A 22,067-nucleotide genomic window follows, 5' to 3' on the forward strand; every position below is an offset into this window, starting at 1 on the left:
CGATTCTGTGCTTCCGACTTTGTGGCAACAGTTTGGGGAAGGCCCCTTAGCTGTTTCAGCCCATGTGCACAAAGTGAGGTCCATACAGAAATGTTTTATCGAGATTGGTGTGGAAGAACTTGACTGGCTTGCACAGAGCCCTGACCACAACCCCATCAAACACCTTTGGGATGAATTGAAACACCAACTGTGAGCCAGGTCTAATCGCCCAACATCAGTGCCTGACCTCACTAATGCTCTTGTGGCTGAATGGAAGCAAGTCCCCGCAGCAATGTTCCAACATCTAGTGGAAATCCTTCCCAGAAGAGTGGAGGCTGTTATAGCAGCAAAGGGGGGAACAACTCCATATTAATGCCCATGATTATGGAATGAGATGTTCGATGAGCAGGTGTCCACATACTTTTGGCCATGTAGTGTAGCAGGAATACAAGCTGACGGAGTCATACAGACCAACGCCCCATAAAGTCTGGTTAATAATCCTTTCCTGTGTTTATCTCCACTTCCTGCCGTCAAAAGGACCAACCGGTAAAGTACGTTTAAATATAATTTTATTCAACATTCTGGCTTGTAGAGATTTCTTTAAGACTGAATATCCACATGGTAACAGGGTAATATTTTAGGCAAAGTGTGTGTGTGTGTGTGTGTGTGTGTGTGTGTGTGTGTGTGTGTGTGTGTGTGTGTGTGTGTGTGTGTGTGTGTGTGTGTGTGTGTGTGTGTGTGTGTGTGTGTGTGTGTGTGTGTGTGTGTGTTTCATTATGGTCATTAGGTCTATGTGTACATCTTCAATGAAAATCAAGGATACGGTGTACTAACCAGAGAAGTGTGTGGTTGTTTTTAACAGATACATCATCGGAAGGAAAGGAGAGACACGTAGAAGGCTAGAGGCAGACACAAAGACAGACATCGGCATTCCAAAACAAGGAGTGGAAGGGCAGATTGGTGAGTGGCGTTTTATTTGCGGAGAGACCAGTACCTCTTGTCCAGGGCTTGAGCCTTTTTCAGCCTTCTTAAAGAAGGGTCAGGCCGCACGTAACGCCCTGGACCAGAGCTTGGAGACCAGCCCAAACCAGAGGTCTATAGTAACGATACTGGTGCAACACTGTAGCCTGGTCCCATATTATGACTGTTTGTGCTGTCTCACCAACTCCTATGGTCGGAATTACAAGACATTTCATGTTTTTATTTTATTTTATTCAACCTTTATTTAACTAGGCAAGTGATTAACAATGACTATAGGAGTTCACTATGCAAGCACAAACAGATCTGGGACCAGTCTAGCAAAACTCTCCTTTCTCTACCTCTGGGAATTTTAGTGATTTTCTGTCAGCTGTCAAGTCATATTAATGAGTCAGCCAAGAATGTGGGTCCAGCAACCACGCTAAACTTAAGACTGAAGCATTATCCAGGAACTTCTTCTCCCAAGGGCTAGAATCATGGGATATCAAAATAAAAGTCTCACATTTACAGTCACACAATAACGGTCTCACATTGTTCCAGTGATCACTGGCTCCCAGAAGGCCGCGGTTTCCTCTGCCGTGACTCGTGTCGAGCTCCTGGTGCAGAGCTTTCGCAAGAAGCAGCCGTTCACCCACTTCCTGTCGTTCGCTCTTAACCACCCTCAAGTTCAGGATGGATTCCTGAGGTTTAAAGAGGAGGTGTTGGAGCAGTGTTCTCAGGTAAGGAAGAGTGTGTGTGTCTGTGTGTCTGTGTCTCAGTGTGTGTGTGTGTGTGTGTGTGTGTGTGTGTGTGTGTGTGTGTGTGTGTGTGTGTGTGTGTGTGTGTGTGTGTGTGTGTGTGTGTGTGTGTGTGTGTGTGTGTGTGTGTGTGTGTGTGTGTGTGTGTGTGTGTGTGTGTGTGTGTGTATCAGTGAGTGCGTGGTGGATGGGAGGGATGACAATCTGTAAAATGGTGCATAATATTCTCCAACTCCAGTTTGAGATTTGACTCTATTCCATTCATGTTTATATTGACTGAATAGCTATCAGAGATCTTAGGTCCCTGTTTTAGTTTCTTTGGTTGTCTGGTTCTGGGGTTAAATTGTGCACATCTAGGATCCGTTTCCTCTTCCCCCAATACTAATCTCAACCATTAGTGGAGGAAATGCAAAACAGACCTAAGATCAGTGTCTAGGGGCAACTTCACCATACAGCGTTTCTCTGTGCGGTCAGCTCATCTCAGGTCTCTCTCCTCTCTTGTTAAGGACCACGGAGTAGATGGAAGCATCTTCCAGAACCCTGCTAAGCTCCATCTAACAGTCGGCACCCTGGCTCTGCTGAACGACCTGGAAGTGACCCAAGCATGTAAACAACTCCAGCACTGTCAGGACTTTATCAAGTAGGTATGACTGACTGACAACTGGGTCATGTTCATTAGGAATCAAACAGATTAAAACAGACTGAAACAGGGAGGGACTATCCCTATCTAGATTGTAGGGATTGTATAGAAATTGGAGTTGGAGCCAGGAACACACATTATGCCATGTAACACACATTATGTTATGTCATGTAACACACATTATGTTATGTCATGTTATGTTATGTCAAGTAACACATTATGTCATGTTATGTAACTCATGTTATGTCATGTAACACATTATGTCATGTTATGTCATGTTATGTAACATACATTATGTTTTGTCATGTTATGTCAAGTAACACATTATGTTATGTCATGTTATGTTATGTCAAGTAACATGTTATGTCATGTTGGTCACACTGGTCACCATAGCAGCACCCACCCGTAGCACGCGCTCCAGCAGGTAAATCTCACTGGTCACCCCCAAAGCCAATTCCTCCTTTGGCCGCCTCTCCTTACAGTTCTCTGCTGCCAATGACTGGAACGAACTACAAAAATCTCTAAAACTGGAAACACTTATCTCCCTCACTAGCTTTAAGCACCAGCTGTCAGAGCAGTTCACAGATCACTGCACCTGTACATAGCCCATCTATAATTTAGCCCAAACAACTACCTCTTCCCCTACTGTATTTATTTATTTATTTTGCTCCTTTGCACCCCATTATTGCTATTTCTACTTTGCACTTTCTTCCACTACAAATCTACCATTCCAGTGTTTTACTTGCTATATTGTATTTACTTTGCCACCATGGCCTATTTATTGCCTTTACCTCCCTTATCTCACCTCATTTGCTCACATTGTATATAGACTTGTTTTTCTACTGTATTAATGACTGTATGTTTGTTTTACTCCATGTGTAACTCTGTGTTGTTGTATGTGTCACACTGCTTTGCTTTATCTTGGCCAGGTCGCAGTTGTAAATGAGAACTTGTTCTCAACTTGCCTACCTGGTTAAATAAAGGTGAAATAAATAAATAAAAATAAATGTAATGTAACACACATTATGTAATGTCATGTAACACACATTATGTTATGTCAAGTAACACATTATGTTATGTCATGTAACACATGTTATGTTATGTCAAGTAACACATGTTATATCATGTTATGTCAAGTAACACATGTTATATCATGTTATGTCAAGTAACACATTATGTTATGTCATGTAACACATGTTATGTCATGTTATGTTATGTCAAGTAACACATGATATGTCATGTAACACACATTATGTTATGTCATGTAACACACATTATGTTATGTCATGTAACACACATTATGTTATGTCATGTAACACACATTATGTTCTGTCATGTAACACACATTATGTTATGTCATGTAACACACATTATGTTATGTCATGTAACACACATTATGTTATGTCATGTAACACACATTATGTTATGTCATGTAACACACATTATGTTCTGTCATGTAACACACATTATGTTATGTTTCAGGACCATCACAGAAGGGAAGCCTCTCCCGCTAGAGGTCACAGGGATTGAGTACATGAACGATGACCCAGCCATGGTGGATGTCCTGTATGCCAAGGTCCAAGTGAAAGATGGTTCGGACAAGTAAGAGTCTGGTTCCTTCTCTTGAGGGTTGGATTCTCTCATGTCTCTTTAACCACAGTTTGTACCACAGTGACTCTGGCTCCTTGAAAAGCACTATATACAGTGCCTTAGGGAAAAGTATTCAGACCCCTTAACACAGCCTTATTCTAAAATGGATTAAATGCAACAAAAAACCTCTGCAATCTACACACAATACCCCATAATGACAAAGCGAAAACAGTTTTTTAAAATTATTTGCAAATGTATTAAATAAAAAAAGTATTCAGATCCTTTGCTGAGAGACTTGAAATTGAGCTCAGGTGCATCCTGTTTCCATTGATCATCCTTGATATGTTTCTAAAATTTGATTGAAGTTCACCTGTGGTAAATTCAATTGATTGGACATGATTTGGAAAGGCACGTACCTGTCTATAGAAGGTCCCACAGTTGTCAGTGCATGACAGAATGCCCTTGAGTGGCCCAGCCAGAGACCGGACTTGAACCTGATCGATTGATCTCTGGAGAGACCTGAAAATAGCTGTGCAGCGACACTCCCCATCCAACCTGACAGAGCTTGAGAGGATCTGCAGAGAAGAATGGGAGAAACTCCCCAGATACAGATGTGCCAAGCTTGTAGCGTCATACCCAAGAAGACTTGAGGCTGTAATCGCTGCCATAGGTGCTTCAACAAAGTGCTGAGTAAAGGGTCTGAATACTTATGTAAATGTTATATTTCAGTTTTACATTTTTAATACATTTGCAAACATTTCTAAAAACCTGTTTTTGCTTTGTCATTATGGGGTATTGTGTGTAGATTGTTGAAGGGGGGAAAAAACGATTTAGTCCATTTTAGAATAAGTCTGCAACGTAACAAAATGTGGAAAAAGTCAAGGGGTCTGAGTACTTAACGAATGCACTGTAAATAGCATGTAGTTTTACAGTTTACTATTTAATGACCGATTGAGTGACAATTAGTAGATTAAAATGATGTTCATCATTAGGATGTCAACAGTGTGAGAGGGTTGCTCCCAGGTAACAACAACTAACTCTTGTGTTGACTGTCTGTTGACTGCTGTGCAGGCTGCAGGCCATTGTGGAGCGGCTGGTGGACCACTTTGTTTCCTCAGGGCTGATGGTCAGAGAATGGGACAGAGTGAAACTGCACGGCACAGTGTTGAACACTCTGTTCAGGAAGGATGCTTCAGGTAGGATGAAGAAAGTGGTTTTGTCGATGGCCATCACTGATGTGTGTTTAGGTATGTGTATTGGCGCTTCAGCTTGAAAACAAGGACCCTTACTAGAGTACAAACACACACACACACACACACACACACATACTTGAAATGAAAATGCTAAATAAGTGTCACTGTTCTCTCAAAGCAGGCTTTCCACTGTCTAAAACTGACCCATAGTATCCTCCTAATAATGTGAGCCTGTTTCCCTCATTCTCCTCCCACTCAGAAAGATGGACATTAAGTCAGAGTCACTGGACACAGTCAGTCAGCATAAAGATGGACATTAAGTCAGAGCCACTGGACACAGTCAGTCAGCATAAAGATGGACATGGAGTCAGTCAGCATAAAGATGGACATGGAGTCAGTCAGCATAAAGATGGACATGGAGTCACAGCATAAAGATGGACTCGGAGTCAGTCAGCATAAAGATGGACATGGAGTCACAGCATAAAGATGGACATGGAGTCACAGCATAAAGATGGACATGGAGTCAGTCAGCATAAAGATGGACATGGAGTCAGTCAGCATAAAGATGGACATGGAGTCAGTCAGCATAAAGATGGACATGGAGTCAGTCAGCATAAAGATGGACATGGAGTCAGTCAGCATAAAGATGGACATGGAGTCACAGCATAAAGATGGACTCGGAGTCAGTCAGCATAAAGATGGACATGGAGTCAGTCAGCATAAAGATGGACATGGAGTCAGTCAGCATAAAGATGGACATGGAGTCAGTCAGCATAAAGATGGACATGGAGTCAGTCAGCATAAAGATGGACATGGAGTCAGTCAGCATAAAGATGGACATGGAGTCACAGCAGAAAGATGGACATTAAGTCAGAGTCACTGGACACAGTCAGTCAGCATAAAGATGGACATGGAGTCACAGCATAAAGATGGACTCGGAGTCAGTCAGCATAAAGATGGACTCGGAGTCAGTCAGCATAAAGATGGACATGGAGTCAGTCAGCATAAAGATGGACATGGAGTCACAGCATAAAGATGGACATGGAGTCAGTCAGCATAAAGATGGACATGGAGTCAGTCAGCATAAAGATGGACATGGAGTCACAGCATAAAGATGGACATGGAGTCAGTCAGCATAAAGATGGACATGGAGTCAGTCAGCATAAAGATGGACATGGAGTCAGTCAGCATAAAGATGGACATGGAGTCAGTCAGCATAAAGATGGACATGGAGTCAGTCAGCATAAAGATGGACATGGAGTCACAGCATAAAGATGGACTCGGAGTCAGTCAGCATAAAGATGGACATGGAGTCAGTCAGCATAAAGATGGACATGGAGTCAGTCAGCATAAAGATGGACATGGAGTCAGTCAGCATAAAGATGGACATGGAGTCAGTCAGCATAAAGATGGACATGGAGTCACAGCAGAAAGATGGACATTAAGTCAGAGTCACTGGACACAGTCAGTCAGCATAAAGATGGACATGGAGTCACAGCATAAAGATGGACATGGAGTCACAGCATAAAGATGGACATGGAGTCAGTCAGCATGAAGATGGACATGGAGTCAGTCAGCATAAAGATGGACATGGAGTCACAGCATAAAGATGGACATGGAGTCAGTCAGCATAAAGATGGACATGGAGTCAGTCAGCATAAAGATGGACATGGAGTCAGTCAGCATAAAGATGGACATGGAGTCACAGCATAAAGATGGACATGGAGTCAGTCAGCATAAAGATGGACATGGAGTCAGTCAGCATGAAGATGGACATGGAGTCAGTCAACATAAAGATGGACATGGAGTCAGTCAGCATAAAGATGGACATGGAGTCAGTCAGCATAAAGATGGACATGGAGTCAGTCAGCATAAAGATGGACATGGAGTCAGTCAGCATAAAGATGGACTCGGAGTCAGTCAGCATAAAGATGGACATGGAGTCAGTCAGCATAAAGATGGACATGGAGTCAGTCAGCATAAAGATGGACATGGAGTCAGTCAGCATAAAGATGGACATGGAGTCAGTCAGCATAAAGATGGACATGGAGTCACAGCATAAAGATGGACATGGAGTCACAGCATAAAGATGGACATGGAGTCAGTCAGTATAAAGATGGACATGGAGTCAGTCAGCATAAAGATGGACATGGAGTCACAGCATAAAGATGGACATGGAGTCACAGCATAAAAATGGACATGGAGTCAGTCAGCATAAAGATGGACATGGAGTCAGTCAGCATAAAGATGGAAATGGAGTCAGTCAGCATAAAGATGGACATGGAGTCAGTCAGCATAAAGATGGACATGGAGTCAGTCAGCATAAAGATGGACATGGAGTCAGTCAGCATAAAGATGGACATGGAGTCAGTCAGCATAAAGATGGACATGGAGTCACAGCATAAAGATGGACATGGAGTCAGTCAGCATAAAGATGGACATGGAGTCACAGCATAAAGATGGACATGGAGTCACAGCATAAAGATGGACATGGAGTCAGTCAGCATAAAGATGGACATGGAGTCAGTCAGCATAAAGATGGACATGGAGTCACAGCATAAAGATGGACATGGAGTCAGTCAGCATAAAGATGGACATGGAGTCAGTCAGCATAAAGATGGACATGGAGTCACAGCATAAAGATGGACATGGAGTCAGTCAGCATAAAGATGGACATGGAGTCACAGCATAAAGATGGACATGGAGTCAGTCAGCATAAAGATGGACATGGAGTCACAGCATAAAGATGGACATGGAGTCACAGCATAAAGATGGACATGGAGTCAGTCAGCATAAAGATGGACATGGAGTCAGTCAGCATAAAGATGGACATGGAGTCACAGCATAAAGATGGACATGGAGTCACAGCATAAAGATGGACATGGAGTCAGTCAGCATAAAGATGGACATGGAGTCAGTCAGCATAAAGATGGACATGGAGTCAGTCAGCATAAAGATGGACATGGAGTCAGTCAGCATAAAGATGGACATGGAGTCAGTCAGCATAAAGATGGACATGGAGTCACAGCATAAAGATGGACATGGAGTCAGTCAGCATAAAGATGGACATGGAGTCAGTCAGCATAAAGATGGACATGGAGTCAGTCAGCATAAAGATGGACATGGAGTCACAGCATAAAGATGGACATGGAGTCACAGCATAAAGATGGACATGGAGTCAGTCAGCATAAAGATGGACATGGAGTCAGTCAGCATAAAGATGGACATGGAGTCACAGCATAAAGATGGACATGGAGTCAGTCAGCATAAAGATGGACATGGAGTCAGTCAGCATAAAGATGGACATGGAGTCACAGCATAAAGATGGACATGGAGTCAGTCAGCATAAAGATGGACATGGAGTCAGTCAGCATAAAGATGGACATGGAGTCACAGCATAAAGATGGACATGGAGTCAGTCAGCATAAAGATGGACATGGAGTCAGTCAGCATAAAGATGGACATGGAGTCACAGCATAAAGATGGACATGGAGTCAGTCAGCATAAAGATGGACATGGAGTCAGTCAGCATAAAGATGGACATGGAGTCACAGCATAAAGATGGACATGGAGTCAGTCAGCATAAAGATGGACATGGAGTCAGTCAGCATAAAGATGGACATGGAGTCACAGCATAAAGATGGACATGGAGTCAGTCAGCATAAAGATGGACATGGAGTCAGTCAGCATAAAGATGGACATGGAGTCACAGCATAAAGATGGACATGGAGTCAGTCAGCATAAAGATGGACATGGAGTCAGTCAGCATAAAGATGGACATGGAGTCACAGCATAAAGATGGACATGGAGTCACAGCATAAAGATGGACATGGAGTCAGTCAGCATAAAGATGGACATGGAGTCAGTCAGCATAAAGATGGACATGGAGTCACAGCATAAAGATGGACATGGAGTCACAGCATAAAGATGGACATGGAGTCACAGCATAAAGATGGACATGGAGTCACAGCATAAAGATGGACATGGAGTCACAGCATAAAGATGGACATGGAGTCACAGCATAAAGATGGACATGGAGTCAGTCAGCATAAAGATGGACATGGAGTCACAGCATAAAGATGGACATGGAGTCACAGCATAATCACATTAGTGAACCAAACTGACACCTGAACACACCACCCCATGTCAACAACACGATGTAGCAACAACCATAACAACAACAACAACCCCTAGATTTTACATTTTTTTTTAAATGTATTTTATTTAACCTTTATTTAACTAGGCAAGTCAGTTAAGAACAAATTCTTATTTACAATGACGGCCTACCAAAAGGCAAAAGGCCTCCTGCGAGGACGGGGGCTAGGATTAAAAATATATGAAATAAAAAATGTATTTTTATAAAATAAAAATGTTTATAAAAATAAAATAACATTTTTATTTTTCTCAGCAACACATGACAACAACATGGCAGCAGCACAACATGGTAGCAGCACAACACATGGTACAAACGTTATTGGGCACAGACAGCACAAAGGGCAAGAGGGTAGAGACAACAATATATCACGCAAAGCAGCCACAACTTTCAGTAAGAGTCCATGATTGAGTCTTTGAATGAAGAGATTGAGATAAAACTGTCCAGTTTGAGTGTTTGTTGCAGCTCGTTGCAGTCGCTAGCTGCAGTGAACTGAGAAGAGGAGCGACCCAGTCCCTGTTCCTGAAGTAGTAAACAGAGTTTTAGTGGACGCTCTGGACAGACCCTCCCTTTGTCCTGTGCTCTGGACAGACCCTCTCTTTGTCCTGTGCTCTGGACAGACCCTCCCTTTGTCCTGTGCTCTGGACAGACCCTCTCTTTGTCCTGTGCTCTGGACAGACCCTGTCTTTGTCCTGTGCTCTTGGACAGACCCCCTCCCTTTGTCCTGTGCTCTGGACAGACCCTCTCTTTGTCCTGTGCTCTGGACAGACCCTCTCTTTGTCCTGTGCTCTTGGACAGACCCTCTCTTTGTCCTGTGCTCTGGACAGACCCTCCCTTTGTCCTGTGCTCTTGGACAGACCCCCTCTCTTTGTCCTGTGCTCTTGGACAGACCCCCTCTCTTTGTCCTGTGCTCTGGACAGACCCTCTCTTTGTCCTGTGCTCTTGGACAGACCCCCTCTCTTTGTCCTGTGCTCTTGGACAGACCCCCTCTCTTTGTCCTGTGCTCTTGGACAGACCCCCTCTCTTTGTCCTGTGCTCTTGGACAGACCCCTCCCTTTGTCCTGTGCTCTTGGACAGACCCCCTCCCTTTGTCCTGTGCTCTTGGACAGACCCCCTCCCTTTGTCCTGTGCTCTTGGACAGACCCCCTCCCTTTGTCCTGTGCTCTTGGACAGACCCCCTCTCTTTGTCCTGTGCTCTTGGACAGACCCCCTCTCTTTGTCCTGTGCTCTTGGACAGACCCCCTCTCTTTGTCCTGTGCTCTTGGACAGACCCCTCCCTTTGTCCTGTGCTCTTGGACAGACCCCCTCCCTTTGTCCTGTGCTCTTGGACAGACCCCCTCCCTTTGTCCTGTGCTCTTGGACAGACCCCCTCTCTTTGTCCTGTGCTCTTGGACAGACCCCCTCCCTTTGTCCTGTGCTCTTGGACAGACCCCCTCCCTTTGTCCTGTGCTCTTGGACAGACCCCCTCCCTTTGTCCTGTGCTCTTGGACAGACCCCCTCCCTTTGTCCTGTGCTCTTGGACAGACCCTCCCTTTGTCCTGTGCTCTTGGACAGACCCTCCCTTTGTCCTGTGCTCTTGGACAGACCCCCTCCCTTTGTCCTGTGCTCTTGGACAGAACCCTCCCTTTGTCCTGTGCTCTTGGACACTCTCAGCTGGCCAGCCCTGTTTTGTTGGCCAGTCTCTCAGCTGGCCAACCCTGTGTAAACTCATGCGTGAAAGAACTAGGGCTGGACTTGATCCACGGCCAACTGAATGAAACCCCTTGTCACTGCTGTTGGAAAACACTCTGCCCTGTTGCAAAAAGAGAGAGGAGAGAGAGAGAGAGAGAGGAGAGAGAGAGAGAGAGAGAGAGAGAGAGAGAGAGAGAGAGAGAGAGAGAGAGAGAGAGAGAGGAGAGAGAGAGAGAGAGAGAGAGAGCCTGCTCTTGTTGTTGACTAGGGGAATTGCTCAGAATGCAGTGTTTTAGTTACGTCACTGCTGCATACCAGATGAATGGTCAGCATTATGTTGTTAGAATCACAGCTATTACATAAAAGACAGGGACATTGACAAATCAGGGTGGTGGTGGTAAGGCTGTCAGTTGTTTTGTGTTTTTCAGAGAGAGAGAGTCATTTAGGATCATATCTCCCAGTACAGTTCATAGGGTTATCCACCTGGTTTGAACGGTGTTGTAATAAACGGTATGGTTGACGGTGAACTCCACTAAACCTCGTTAACCCACATTTTTGATTTTATAAGTAGAGTTGTCCACCTAATATACTAGATGTGTGTGTTTTGTTCATTAGGGTCAAAGGACCTTTTTCAAAGCTCACCTTTTTGTTAACCAAATCTGTATTTTGGATGTAAATGACGTGTTCTAAGTGTCCAGACATCTTTTTTTACTTGGTTGTGAGAAATATACCCCACCAGCGATAGACTTCCTCATGCTCGTTGTGCAGAGGCTCAGATAAAACACCAAAAAAGGCTCCAAAAACACCCAAATATATCTATTTTGGAAACGACAACGCTCTCAGTATCAGGGTTTACCCCCAGTGCTCAGGGTTTACCCCCGGTGCTCAGGGTTTACCCCCGGTGCTCAGGGATTACCCCCGGTGCTCAGAGTTTACACGCGGTGCTCAGGGTTTACCCCCGGTGCTCAGGGTTTACCCCCGGTGCTCAGGGTTTACCCCCGGTGCTCAGGGATTACCCCCGGTGCTCAGGGTTTACCCACGGTGCTCAGGGTTTACCCCCGGTGCTCAGGGTTTACCCCCGGTGCTCAGGGTTTACCCACGGTGCTCAGGGTTTACCTATCTTTTGTTGTGTGTTTTCCAGCCGAAGCCGCAGGAGGAAGGCAGAACATGAAGGAGCGGGAGGCCTTCGATGCCAGGAACATATTAAAGGTCAGAGGTCAAACACACCAAACAAATAAACATCCTGGTGGTACCTTTTACCTGAGTGTGTTGTCTGTTCAACAATACAACCTTAGGTCTGTCTCATAGGACATCATTTCTCTCCTATATTTAGCAATAATATGTTTTTGTCGGTTATCTTTATTCTTGACTATTACGCCCATAATATTTTGGGTGGAACGACTATTCACAGAAGCAATAGGAACATTCCAGGAAAACATAAAGCCTTCCGGGGCTTACATAATACAGTAAGATTTAGCAGACTCACTCACTCAGTGAGATTTATTTAGCAACACTCATTCAGTCAGTAAGAGGGTAGACATTTCATTCAGTCAGTAAGATGGTAGACAGTTCCTTCAGTCAGTAAGATGGTAGACAGTTCATTCAGTCAGTAAGAGGGTAGACAGTTCATTCAGTCAGTAAGATGGTAGACAGTTCATTCAGTCAGTAAGATGGTAGACAGTTCATTCAGTCAGTAAGAGGGTAGACATTTCATTCAGTCAGTAAGATGGTAGACAGTTCATTCAGTCAGTAAGAGGGTAGACATTTCATTCAGTCAGTAAGATGGTAGACAGTTCATTCAGTCAGTAAGAGGGTAGACAGTTCATTCAGTCAGTAAGATGGTAGACAGTTCATTCAGTCAGTAAGAGGGTAGACAGTTCATTCATTCAGTCAGTAAGAGGGTAGACAGTTCATTCATTCAGTCAGTAAGATGGTAGACAGTTCATTCATTCAGTCAGTAAGATGGTAGACAGTTAATTCAGTCAGTAAGATGGTAGACAGTTCATTCAGTCAGTAAGAGGGTAGACAGATCATTCAGTCAGTAAGAGGGTAGACAGATCATTCAGTCAGTAAGAGGGTAGACAGTTCATTCAGTCAGTAAGAGGGTAGACAGTTCATTCATTCAGTAAGATGGCAGCCAGTTCATTCAGTCAGTAAGATGGTAGCCAGTCAGGTAGGTGATGCAACAATACCTCTGGCTCTGTTCCATGTGGATTAGCCGCCCTCTGGTGGTAAAATGTAAAAACTACAAGAGTATATTCCTGGTGTGGTCTGTCTGAACAGAGCAGTGCTCTAGTCCTAGGCCCAGTTTTTCCAAAGTTATCTATCTGGATTTAGCCTATCAGGATATAATATAATGGGATTAAATACATATAAATATTATGAATCTAACGAATTAATAATTGACTTGAATGGGGACCGTTCTGTTCATTTTGGGCTCCTGAGTGGCGCAGTGGTCTAAGGCACTGCATCTCAGTGCTAGAGGCTGTCACTACAGGTTCGAATCCAGGCTGTATCACAACCGGCCGTGATTGGGAGTCCCTTAAGGAGGCGAATAATTGGCCCAGCGTCGTCCGGTTTTGGCCGGTGTAGGCCGTCATTGTAAATAAGAATTTGTTCTTAACTGACTTGCCTAATTAAATAAAGGAAAAAGTCTGTCTGTCAATGCTTTTAATACTTAATACCATCCAATAGGCAAATCCAGATTACTTTAGAAAAACTGAGCCCTGGGGGCCCAATGCACTGCACAATTTAGTTTTTGCCCTCGCACTACACACCTGATTCCACTAATCGTCTCATTATCAAACCTATTGGGTCCCCAGGAACATGACTAAGAAACACTGGAATAGAGTGTTGATTGGACCTGAAATATATTCCTGACAGACCACTCTAAAGTCCCAGCCAACCCAACACACTGGGTTTGATCCCTCCAACCAACCATAACTGAAAAGATCAATGCCATTTTATTAGACTTAAGAATTTAGAATGTTATGAGTTGTTAGAACTGGGAATCAGCCTCCATTTCCTCATTAGGTCCAATGATCAGTGTCTTCACAAAGTATTCACATCCCTTGACATTCTCCACATGTTGTTGTGTTATGGCCTGAATTTAAAATAGATTAAATAGAGATTTTATTTGTCACTGGCCTACACACAATACCTCAGAATGTCAAAGTGGAATTATGTTTTTTGAATTATTTTACAAATTCATTAAAAAGGAAACGAGCGTCTGCTAAATGACGTAAATGTAAATGTAATGGCAAGTCTAAATAACTTTAGTAGTAAAAATGTGCTTAGTGTTTTATCATGATTTTTGAATGACTACTTCATCTCTGTAACCCACACATACTATCTGTATAAGGTCCCTCAGTCGAGCAGTGAATTTCAAACACAGATTCAACCACAAAGACCAGGGAGGTTTTCCAATGCCTTGCAAAGAAGGGCACCTATTGGTAGATGGGTGAAAAGAAAAGAAAAGCAGACATTAAATATCCCTTTGAACATGGTGAAGTTATTCATTACACTTTGGATGGTGTATCAATACACCCAGTCACTACCAAGATACAGGTGTCCTTCCTAACTCAGTTGCCGGAGAGAAAGGAAACCGCTCAGGGATTTCACCATGAGGTCAATGGTGACTTTAAAACAGTTACAGAGTTTAATGGCTGTGATAGGAGAAAACTGAGGATGGATAAACAACATTATAGTTAATCCACAATACTAACCTAGTTGACAGAGTGAAAAGGAAGCCTGTACAGAATAAAAATATTCCAAAACATGCATCCTGTTTGCAACAAGGAAATAAAGTAAAACTGCAAAAAATGTGGCAAAGAAATGAACTTTTTGTCCTGAATACAAAGCGTTATGTTTGTGGCCAATCCAATACAACATGACTGAGTACCACTCTTCATATTTTCAAGCATGGTGGTGGCTGCATCATGTTATGGGTATGCTTGTCATCGGCAACGACTAGGGAGTTTATGATTTAAAAATAAACGGAATAGAGCTAAGCACAGGCAAAATCCTAGAGGGAAACCTGGTTCAAATTCACATTTCAGCAGAACAAAAACCTAAAACACAAGTCCAAATCTACACAGGAGTTGCTTACCAAGAAGACATTGAATGTTCCTGAGTGGCCTAGTTACAGTTTACTCTAAAATCGCCTTGAAAATCTATGGCAAGACTTGAAAATGGCTGTCAAGCAATGATCAACAACCAACTTGACAGAGCTTGAAGACTTTTAAAAAGAATGTGCAAATATTGTACAATCCAGGTGTAGAAAGCTCTTAGAGATTTACCCAGAAAGACTCACAGCTGTAATCGATGGGTGATTCTAACATGTATTAACTTAGGGGTTTAAATACTTATGTAAATTAGATATTTCTGTATTTCATTTTCAATACATTTGTAAACATTTCTAAAAGCATGTTTTCACTTTGACATTATGGGGGTATTGACTCAGGCAGTTGAAAGGATCTAATCAATGTATATTAAATGTGTTTTGTTTTTTACAAATGTAATATCCAAGTGGGCTGTCATGTGCCTTTTTCTGAGGAGTGGCTTCCGTCTGGCCACTCTACCATAAATGCCTGATTAGTGGAGTGCTGTAGAGATGGTTGTCCTTCTGGAAGGTTCTCCCATCTCCCCAGAGGAACTCTGGAGCTCTGTCAGAGTGACCATGGGGTTCAATGGAAACAGGATGCATCTGAGCTCAATTTTGAGTCTCATAGCAAAGGCTCTGAATACTTATGTGAAACATTTCTAAAAAACAGTTTTTGCTTGTCATTATGGGGTATTGTGATGTCATTATGGGGTATTGTGTGTCGATTTGATGAGGAAACTGTTGTATTTAATCCGTTTTAGAATAAGGCTGTAATGTAACAAAATGTGGTAAAAGTCAAGGGGTCTGAATAATTTCCGAAGGCACTGTGTACCCTATTCCCTATATTCCCTATACTACTTTTAACCAGAACCCTATGGGCCCTGGTCACTATATAGTGCACTACTTTTAACCAGAACCCTATGGGCCCTGGTCAAAAGTAGTGCAGGGAATAGGGTGCCATTTGAGAAGCAACATGATAAGAATGTCCCTGGAGAGTCTCTGGCAGTACCATGTGTTCCCTATAAAAAAAATAATAATAATGTTTCACCTTTTTATTTAACTAGGCAAGTCAGTTAAGAACAAAATCTTATTTACAATGACGGCCTACATCGGCCAAACGCGACCGACGCTGGGCCAATTGCGAGCCGCCTTATGGGACTCCCCAGTCACGGCCGGTTGTGATACAGCCTGGAATCGAACTAGGGTGTCTGTAGTGACGCCTCTAGCACTGAAGATGCAGTGCCTTAGACCGCTGTGATACAGCCTGGAATGGAACCAGGGTCTGTAGTGATGCCTCTAGCACTGAGATGCAGTGTCTTAGACCGCTGTGATACAGCCTGGAATGGAACCAGGGTCTGTAGTGATACCTCTAGCACTGAAGATGCAGTGCCTTAGACCGCTGTGATACAGCCTGGAATCAAACCAGGGTCTGTAGTGATACCTCTAGCACTGAGATGCAGTGCCTTAGACTGCTGTGATACAGCCTGGAATCGAACCAGGGTGTCTGTAGTGATGCCTCTAGCACTGAGATGCAGTGTCTTAGACCGGTGTGATACAGCCTGGAATCGAACCAGGGTGTCTGTAGTGATGCCTCTAGCACTGAGATGCAGTGTCTTAGACCACTGTGATACAGCCTGGAATGGAACCAGGGTCTGTAGTGACGCCTCTAGCACTGAGATGCAGTGCCTTAGACAGCTGTGATACAGCCTGGAATGGAACCAGGGTCTGTAGTGACGCCTCTAGCACTGAAGATGAAGTGCCTTAGACCGCTGTGATACAGCCTGGAATGGAACCAGGGTCTGTAGTGACGCCTCTAGCACTGAGATGCAGTGCCTTAGACCGCTGTGATACAGCCTGGAATGGAACCAGGGTCTGTAGTGATACCTCTAGCACTGAGATGCAGTGCCTTAGACCGCTGTGATACAGCCTGGAATGGAACCAGGGTCTGTAGTGATGCCTCTAGCACTGAAGATGCAGTGCCTTAGACTGATGTGATACAGCCTGGAATGGAACTAGGGTCTGTAGTGACGCCTCTAGCACTGAGATGCAGTGCCTTAGATCGCTGTGATACAGCCTGGAATCGAACCAGGGTCTGTAGTGATACCTTAGACCGCTGCGTCACTCGGGAGCCCCTAGTAACCACAGTAACACCATCTTTGAGAGAGGTAGGGCTCATAGTTTTGTCATCCTGTTGATGGTCGTGGAGTGGAATTTCAAGCAGAGTAATGTTTTTGTTATCCTGTAGTTGTATCTATATAACCAGAACTTCCATCCAAACTCTGTTCCAGATCACAACACGGACATGTAGGACTACTTCAAGTTTAAGCAGGAGATTCACATAACAATGTTAGTAGTGGTTTCCCAGGGTGTGTCGCAAATGGCTCCCTATTCACTATCTAGTGCACTTCTTCTGGTCAGAAGTAGTGCACTATATAGGGAACAGGGTGTAATTTGGGATACACAATAACACTCAGATTAACAGTACTGTTCTAACTCTATTGTCTTGTTCTTAATGTAGAGTTTTGGGTCGTACCATTTTGGGGAGTTTGATCTGAATGCTGTCCAGATTTCCCAGAGGTATTCTACTGACTGCACCGGCTTCTACACCTCAGCTGGCCTTCTGAACTTCTCCTGAACACCTCTCCCCTGAATGTTCACTCAGGTACAGCGGAGCTTGAGAGAGAACACAACAGTGGTTTTTACACTGATTACCTTTACTGTAAATTGTTGTACATTTTAGGTGGTCAGTTTGAAGTAATTTACAACTTTTTTGACAGTTGTTTGACAGACGAGATAAATCTCAGCAAATATGGTTAATTTCCTCAAATATCAGAACCGTAAATCCCTCTTCTGGCAGGAGATCAAAGCACTCTACTGTTGGCCAGCAGAGGGCTCTATCAGGCTCTATTATACTGTAGAGGAGGCAGGAAATCAAACTGTTGGCCAGCAGAGGGCTCTATCAGGCTCTATTATACTGTAGAGGAGGCAGGCAGCATTCTGCCTTCAGTGTGTGTGCAGTCATTTTGAGCGACAGTGACACTGTTGTTGTCTGTCACTCCCCTGTCAGTGCTGTTGTCTGTCACTCCCCTGTCGGTGCTCTTGTCTGTCACTCCCCTGTCGGTGCTCTTGGCTCTTGTCTGTCACTCCCCTGTCAGTGCTGTTGTCTGTCACTCCCCGTCAGTGCTGTTGTCTGTCTCCTTGTCTTGCCCTTGTCTGTACTGCTGTCACAGTCTGCTCTGCTCAGCTACATTCACTTCCCCCTGTCCTGCCCTCAGAGAGATGTTCTGCTGCCTGCTGCTTGCTTGGCATGCCATGCAGGAGGGCAATATCTACCACCAGGTGCACTTGGCTAGCTTTGTCAGCTCAAAGACACTCATTACTAGCATACTGTAGCAGCTAACACACACACACACACACACACACACACACACACACACACACACACACACACACACATTGGTCCTTCTTCCTGGAGTCTTGTCAACAGCAACGATTAGACAGGGATATGTAAATGCCCCCAGCCAACACAGCCATCCTACCGAGCATCAGAACATTGATTGTGGCACTGTGTTGTGTCTGTAGAATGTATCTGTTCAACCCTCCTCCTCAGCACACAGAGGCCTCCGAGACAGAAGAGAAACATTCAGAAAGTATTCAGACCCTTTTCCCACAGTTGGTTACGTTACAGCCTTATTCTAAAATGGAGTTAATTGGTTTTTCCCTCATCATTCTACACACAATATCAAATCAAATGTATTTATAAAGCCCTTCTTACATCAGCTGATATCTCAAAGTGCTGTACAGAAACCCAGCCTAAAACCCCAAACGGCAAGCAATGCAGGTATAGAAGCACAATACCCCATAATGACTAATCAAAAACAGGTTTTAAGAAATGTTTGCAAGTTTTCTAAAGAAAATAAAACCCTGAAATATCCCATTTACTTAAGTATTCAGACCCTTTAATCAGTACTTTGTGGTAGCACCTTTGGCAGCGATTACAGCCTCGAGTCTTCTTGGGTATGACACTACAAGCTTGGCACACCTGTATTTGGAGAGTTTCTCCCATTCTTCTCTGCAGATCCTCTCAAGCTCTGTCAGGTTGGATGGGGAGCGTCGCTGCACAGTTATTTTCAGGTCTCTCCAGAGATGTTCGATCGGGTTTAAGTCTGGGCTCTGGCTGGACCACTCAAGAACATTCAGAGACTTGTCCTGAAGTCACTCCTGCATTAGATATTTATGGGGTATTGTGTGTAGTTTGATGAGGAAAATAAATAATTTAATCCATTTTAGAATAAGGCTGTAACATAACAAAATGTGGACAAAGTCAAGGGGTCTGAATACTTTCCAAATGCACTGTTTGGCCCAAATGGCACCCTATTCCCTGTATAGTGCACTTCTTTTGACCAGGGCCCATAGGGTGCCATTTGGGACCGAAGTCATGGCCTAATTAGCCACTGCCTATCTCCTGAGACCGACCGACCGACCGACCGAATGATCTCAGTGTCATGTAGACAGACAGTAGAAAATGCCATGGTGTATTGTCAAAAGCAGCAAATGACTTATCTACTTTTAAGGCTTGTTACTGTCAGGAAGGGAGAAATTAAAACCGCAGTCTCAGGTAAACCGTCAAGAGCTTGTCTTATTCGTTCTTGGAAACATCCATAATACCCTCCTAGTAAATACAGGGACGGGGAAAGGGCCTGATTTGCAGGTTAATTAAATTGTTCAGGACTGCAACACGCAGAGAGAGATGTCATTCAGGATGTAGTGTGCTGGGCAAAGGTTTCCAGGAATGACTAGACCACATGTCAGGAGTCAGGACACTACAGCGTAGACCACGTGTCAGGAGTCAGGACACTACAGCGTAGACCACGTGTCAGGAGTCAGGACACTACAGCGTAGACCACGTGTCAGGAGTCAGGACACTACAGCGTAGACCACGTGTCAGGAGTCAGGACACTACAGTCCTGACACTACAGCGTAGACCACGTGTCAGGAGTCAGGACACTACAGCGTAGACCACGTGTCAGGAGTCAGGACACTACAGCGTAGACCACGTGTCAGGAGTCAGGACACTACAGCGTAGACCACGTGTCAGGAGTCAGGACACTACAGCGTAGACCACGTGTCAGGAGTCAGGACACTACAGCGTAGACCACGTGTCAGGAGTCAGGACACTACAGCGGAGACCACGTGTCAGGAGTCAGGACACTACAGCGTAGACCACGTGTCAGGAGTCAGGACACTACAGCGTAGACCACGTGTCAGGAGTCAGGACACTACAGCGTAGACCACGTGTCAGGAGTCAGGACACTACAGCGTAGACCACGTGTCAGGAGTCAGGACACTACAGCGTAGACCACGTGTCAGGACACTACAGCGTAGACCACGTGTCAGGAGTCAGGACACTACAGCGTAGACCACGTGTCAGGACACTACAGCGTAGACCACATATCAGGAGTCAGGACACTACAGCGTAGACCACATATCAGGAGTCAGGACACTACAGTGTAGACCACATGTCAGGACACTACAGCGTAGACCACATGTCAGGAGTCAGGACACTACAGTGTAGACCACATGTCAGGACACTACAGTGTAGACCACATGTCAGGAGTCAGGACACTACAGCGTAGACCACATGTCAGGACACTGTAAATCATGTACAGATGGATGTTGAGGGTGAGGTGGGGTTAAGGTCTATGATCTGTTGAAATCTGCCTGTTGTTTTGGTGGTTGATTCGGCTCCTTGCTACAGTAGACTTGTGTGCCACTGACTGCAGCCTGACTGAGCATCTCACTGAGCATCTCTACATCTCCTTTCTAATTAGCCAGCTGTTAGCTTCCTGTGGTGGGAAGCTCCAACATGAAGCTCCAGAGGTTTCTACAGGACCATGTGTCCTGCTCAGTAACGCTAGATGTCTCAGTTCTGTTCAGACAGGGCTACTTTGTGGATACATCAGTTCTGTTTCAGACAGGGCTACTTTGTGGATACATCAGTTCTGTTTCAGACAGGGCTACTTTGTGGATAAATCAGTTCTGTTTCAGACAGGGCTAGTTTGTGGATAAATCAGTTCTGTTTCAGACAGGGCTAGTTTGTGGATAAATCAATTCTGTTTCAGACAGGGCTACTTTGTGGATAAATCAGTTCTGTTTCAGACAGGGCTACTTTGTGGATAAATCAGTTCTGTTTCAGACAGGGATACTTTGTGGATAAATCAGTTCTGTTTCAGACAGGGCTACTTTGTGGATAAATCAGTTCTGTTTCAGACAGGGATACTTTGTGGATAAATCAGTTCTGCTTAGACAGGGCTACTTTGTGGATAAATCAGTTCTGTTCAGACAGGGCTACTTTGTGGATAAATCAGTTCTGCTTAGACAGGGATACTTTGTGGATAAATCAGTTCTGCTTAGACAGGGCTACTTTGTGGATAAATCAGTTCTGTTCAGACAGGGCTACTTTGTGGATAAATCAGTTCTGTTTCAGACAGGGCTACTTTGTGGATAAATCAGTTCTGTTTCAGACAGGGCTACTTTGTGGATAAATCAGTTCTGTTTCAGACAGGGCTACTTTGTGAATAAATCAGTTCTGTTTCAGACAGGGATACTTTGTGGATAAATCAGTTCTGCTTAGACAGGGCTACTTTGTGGATAAATCAGTTCTGTTTCAGACAGGGCTACTTTGTGGATAAATCAGTTCTGTTCAGACAGGGCTACTTTGTGGATAAATCAGTTCTGTTCAGACAGGGCTACTTTGTGGATAAATCAGTTCTGTTTCAGACAGGGCTAGTTTGTGGATAAATCAGTTATGTTTCAGACAGGGCTAGTTTGTGGATAAATCAGTTCTGTTCAGACAGGAATACTTTGTGGATTAATCAGTTCTGTTTCAGACAGGGATACTTTGTGGATAAATCAGTTCTGTTTCAGACAGGGATACTTTGTGGATAAATCAGTTCTGTTTCAGTCAGGGCTACTTTGGATAAATCAGTTATGTTCAGACAGGGCTACTTTGTGGATAAATCAG

The 22,067-nt window shown here is 44.1% G+C and overlaps 1 protein-coding gene across 3 annotated transcripts in view; it reads left to right on the forward strand.

Annotated features, from left to right (window-relative positions):
* Nucleotides 1–22,067, forward strand: part of LOC106560826 (activating signal cointegrator 1 complex subunit 1) — a 32,584-nt gene that overhangs the window by 1,934 nt on the left and 8,583 nt on the right. Inside the window, exons 3-9 of one of the 3 annotated variants that reach the window (XM_082964973.1) lie at nucleotides 842–939; nucleotides 1,498–1,676; nucleotides 2,201–2,334; nucleotides 3,817–3,936; nucleotides 4,996–5,120; nucleotides 12,083–12,150; nucleotides 17,562–17,705. In XM_082964973.1, the coding sequence (XP_082821099.1) occupies nucleotides 842–939; nucleotides 1,498–1,676; nucleotides 2,201–2,334; nucleotides 3,817–3,936; nucleotides 4,996–5,120; nucleotides 12,083–12,150; nucleotides 17,562–17,678 (841 nt within the window). In that variant the 3' untranslated portion in view covers nucleotides 17,679–17,705. Of the gene's footprint in view, nucleotides 1–841; nucleotides 940–1,497; nucleotides 1,677–2,200; nucleotides 2,335–3,816; nucleotides 3,937–4,995; nucleotides 5,121–5,376; nucleotides 5,588–12,082; nucleotides 12,151–17,561; nucleotides 17,706–22,067 lie in introns of those variants that run through there. The other 2 variants (XM_082964972.1, XM_082964971.1) reach the window with 2 other exon arrangements.

This window comes from Salmo salar, chromosome 18 (assembly GCF_965601325.2).
Source record: "Salmo salar chromosome 18, fSalSal1, whole genome shotgun sequence".
NCBI lineage: Eukaryota > Metazoa > Chordata > Actinopteri > Salmoniformes > Salmonidae > Salmo > Salmo salar.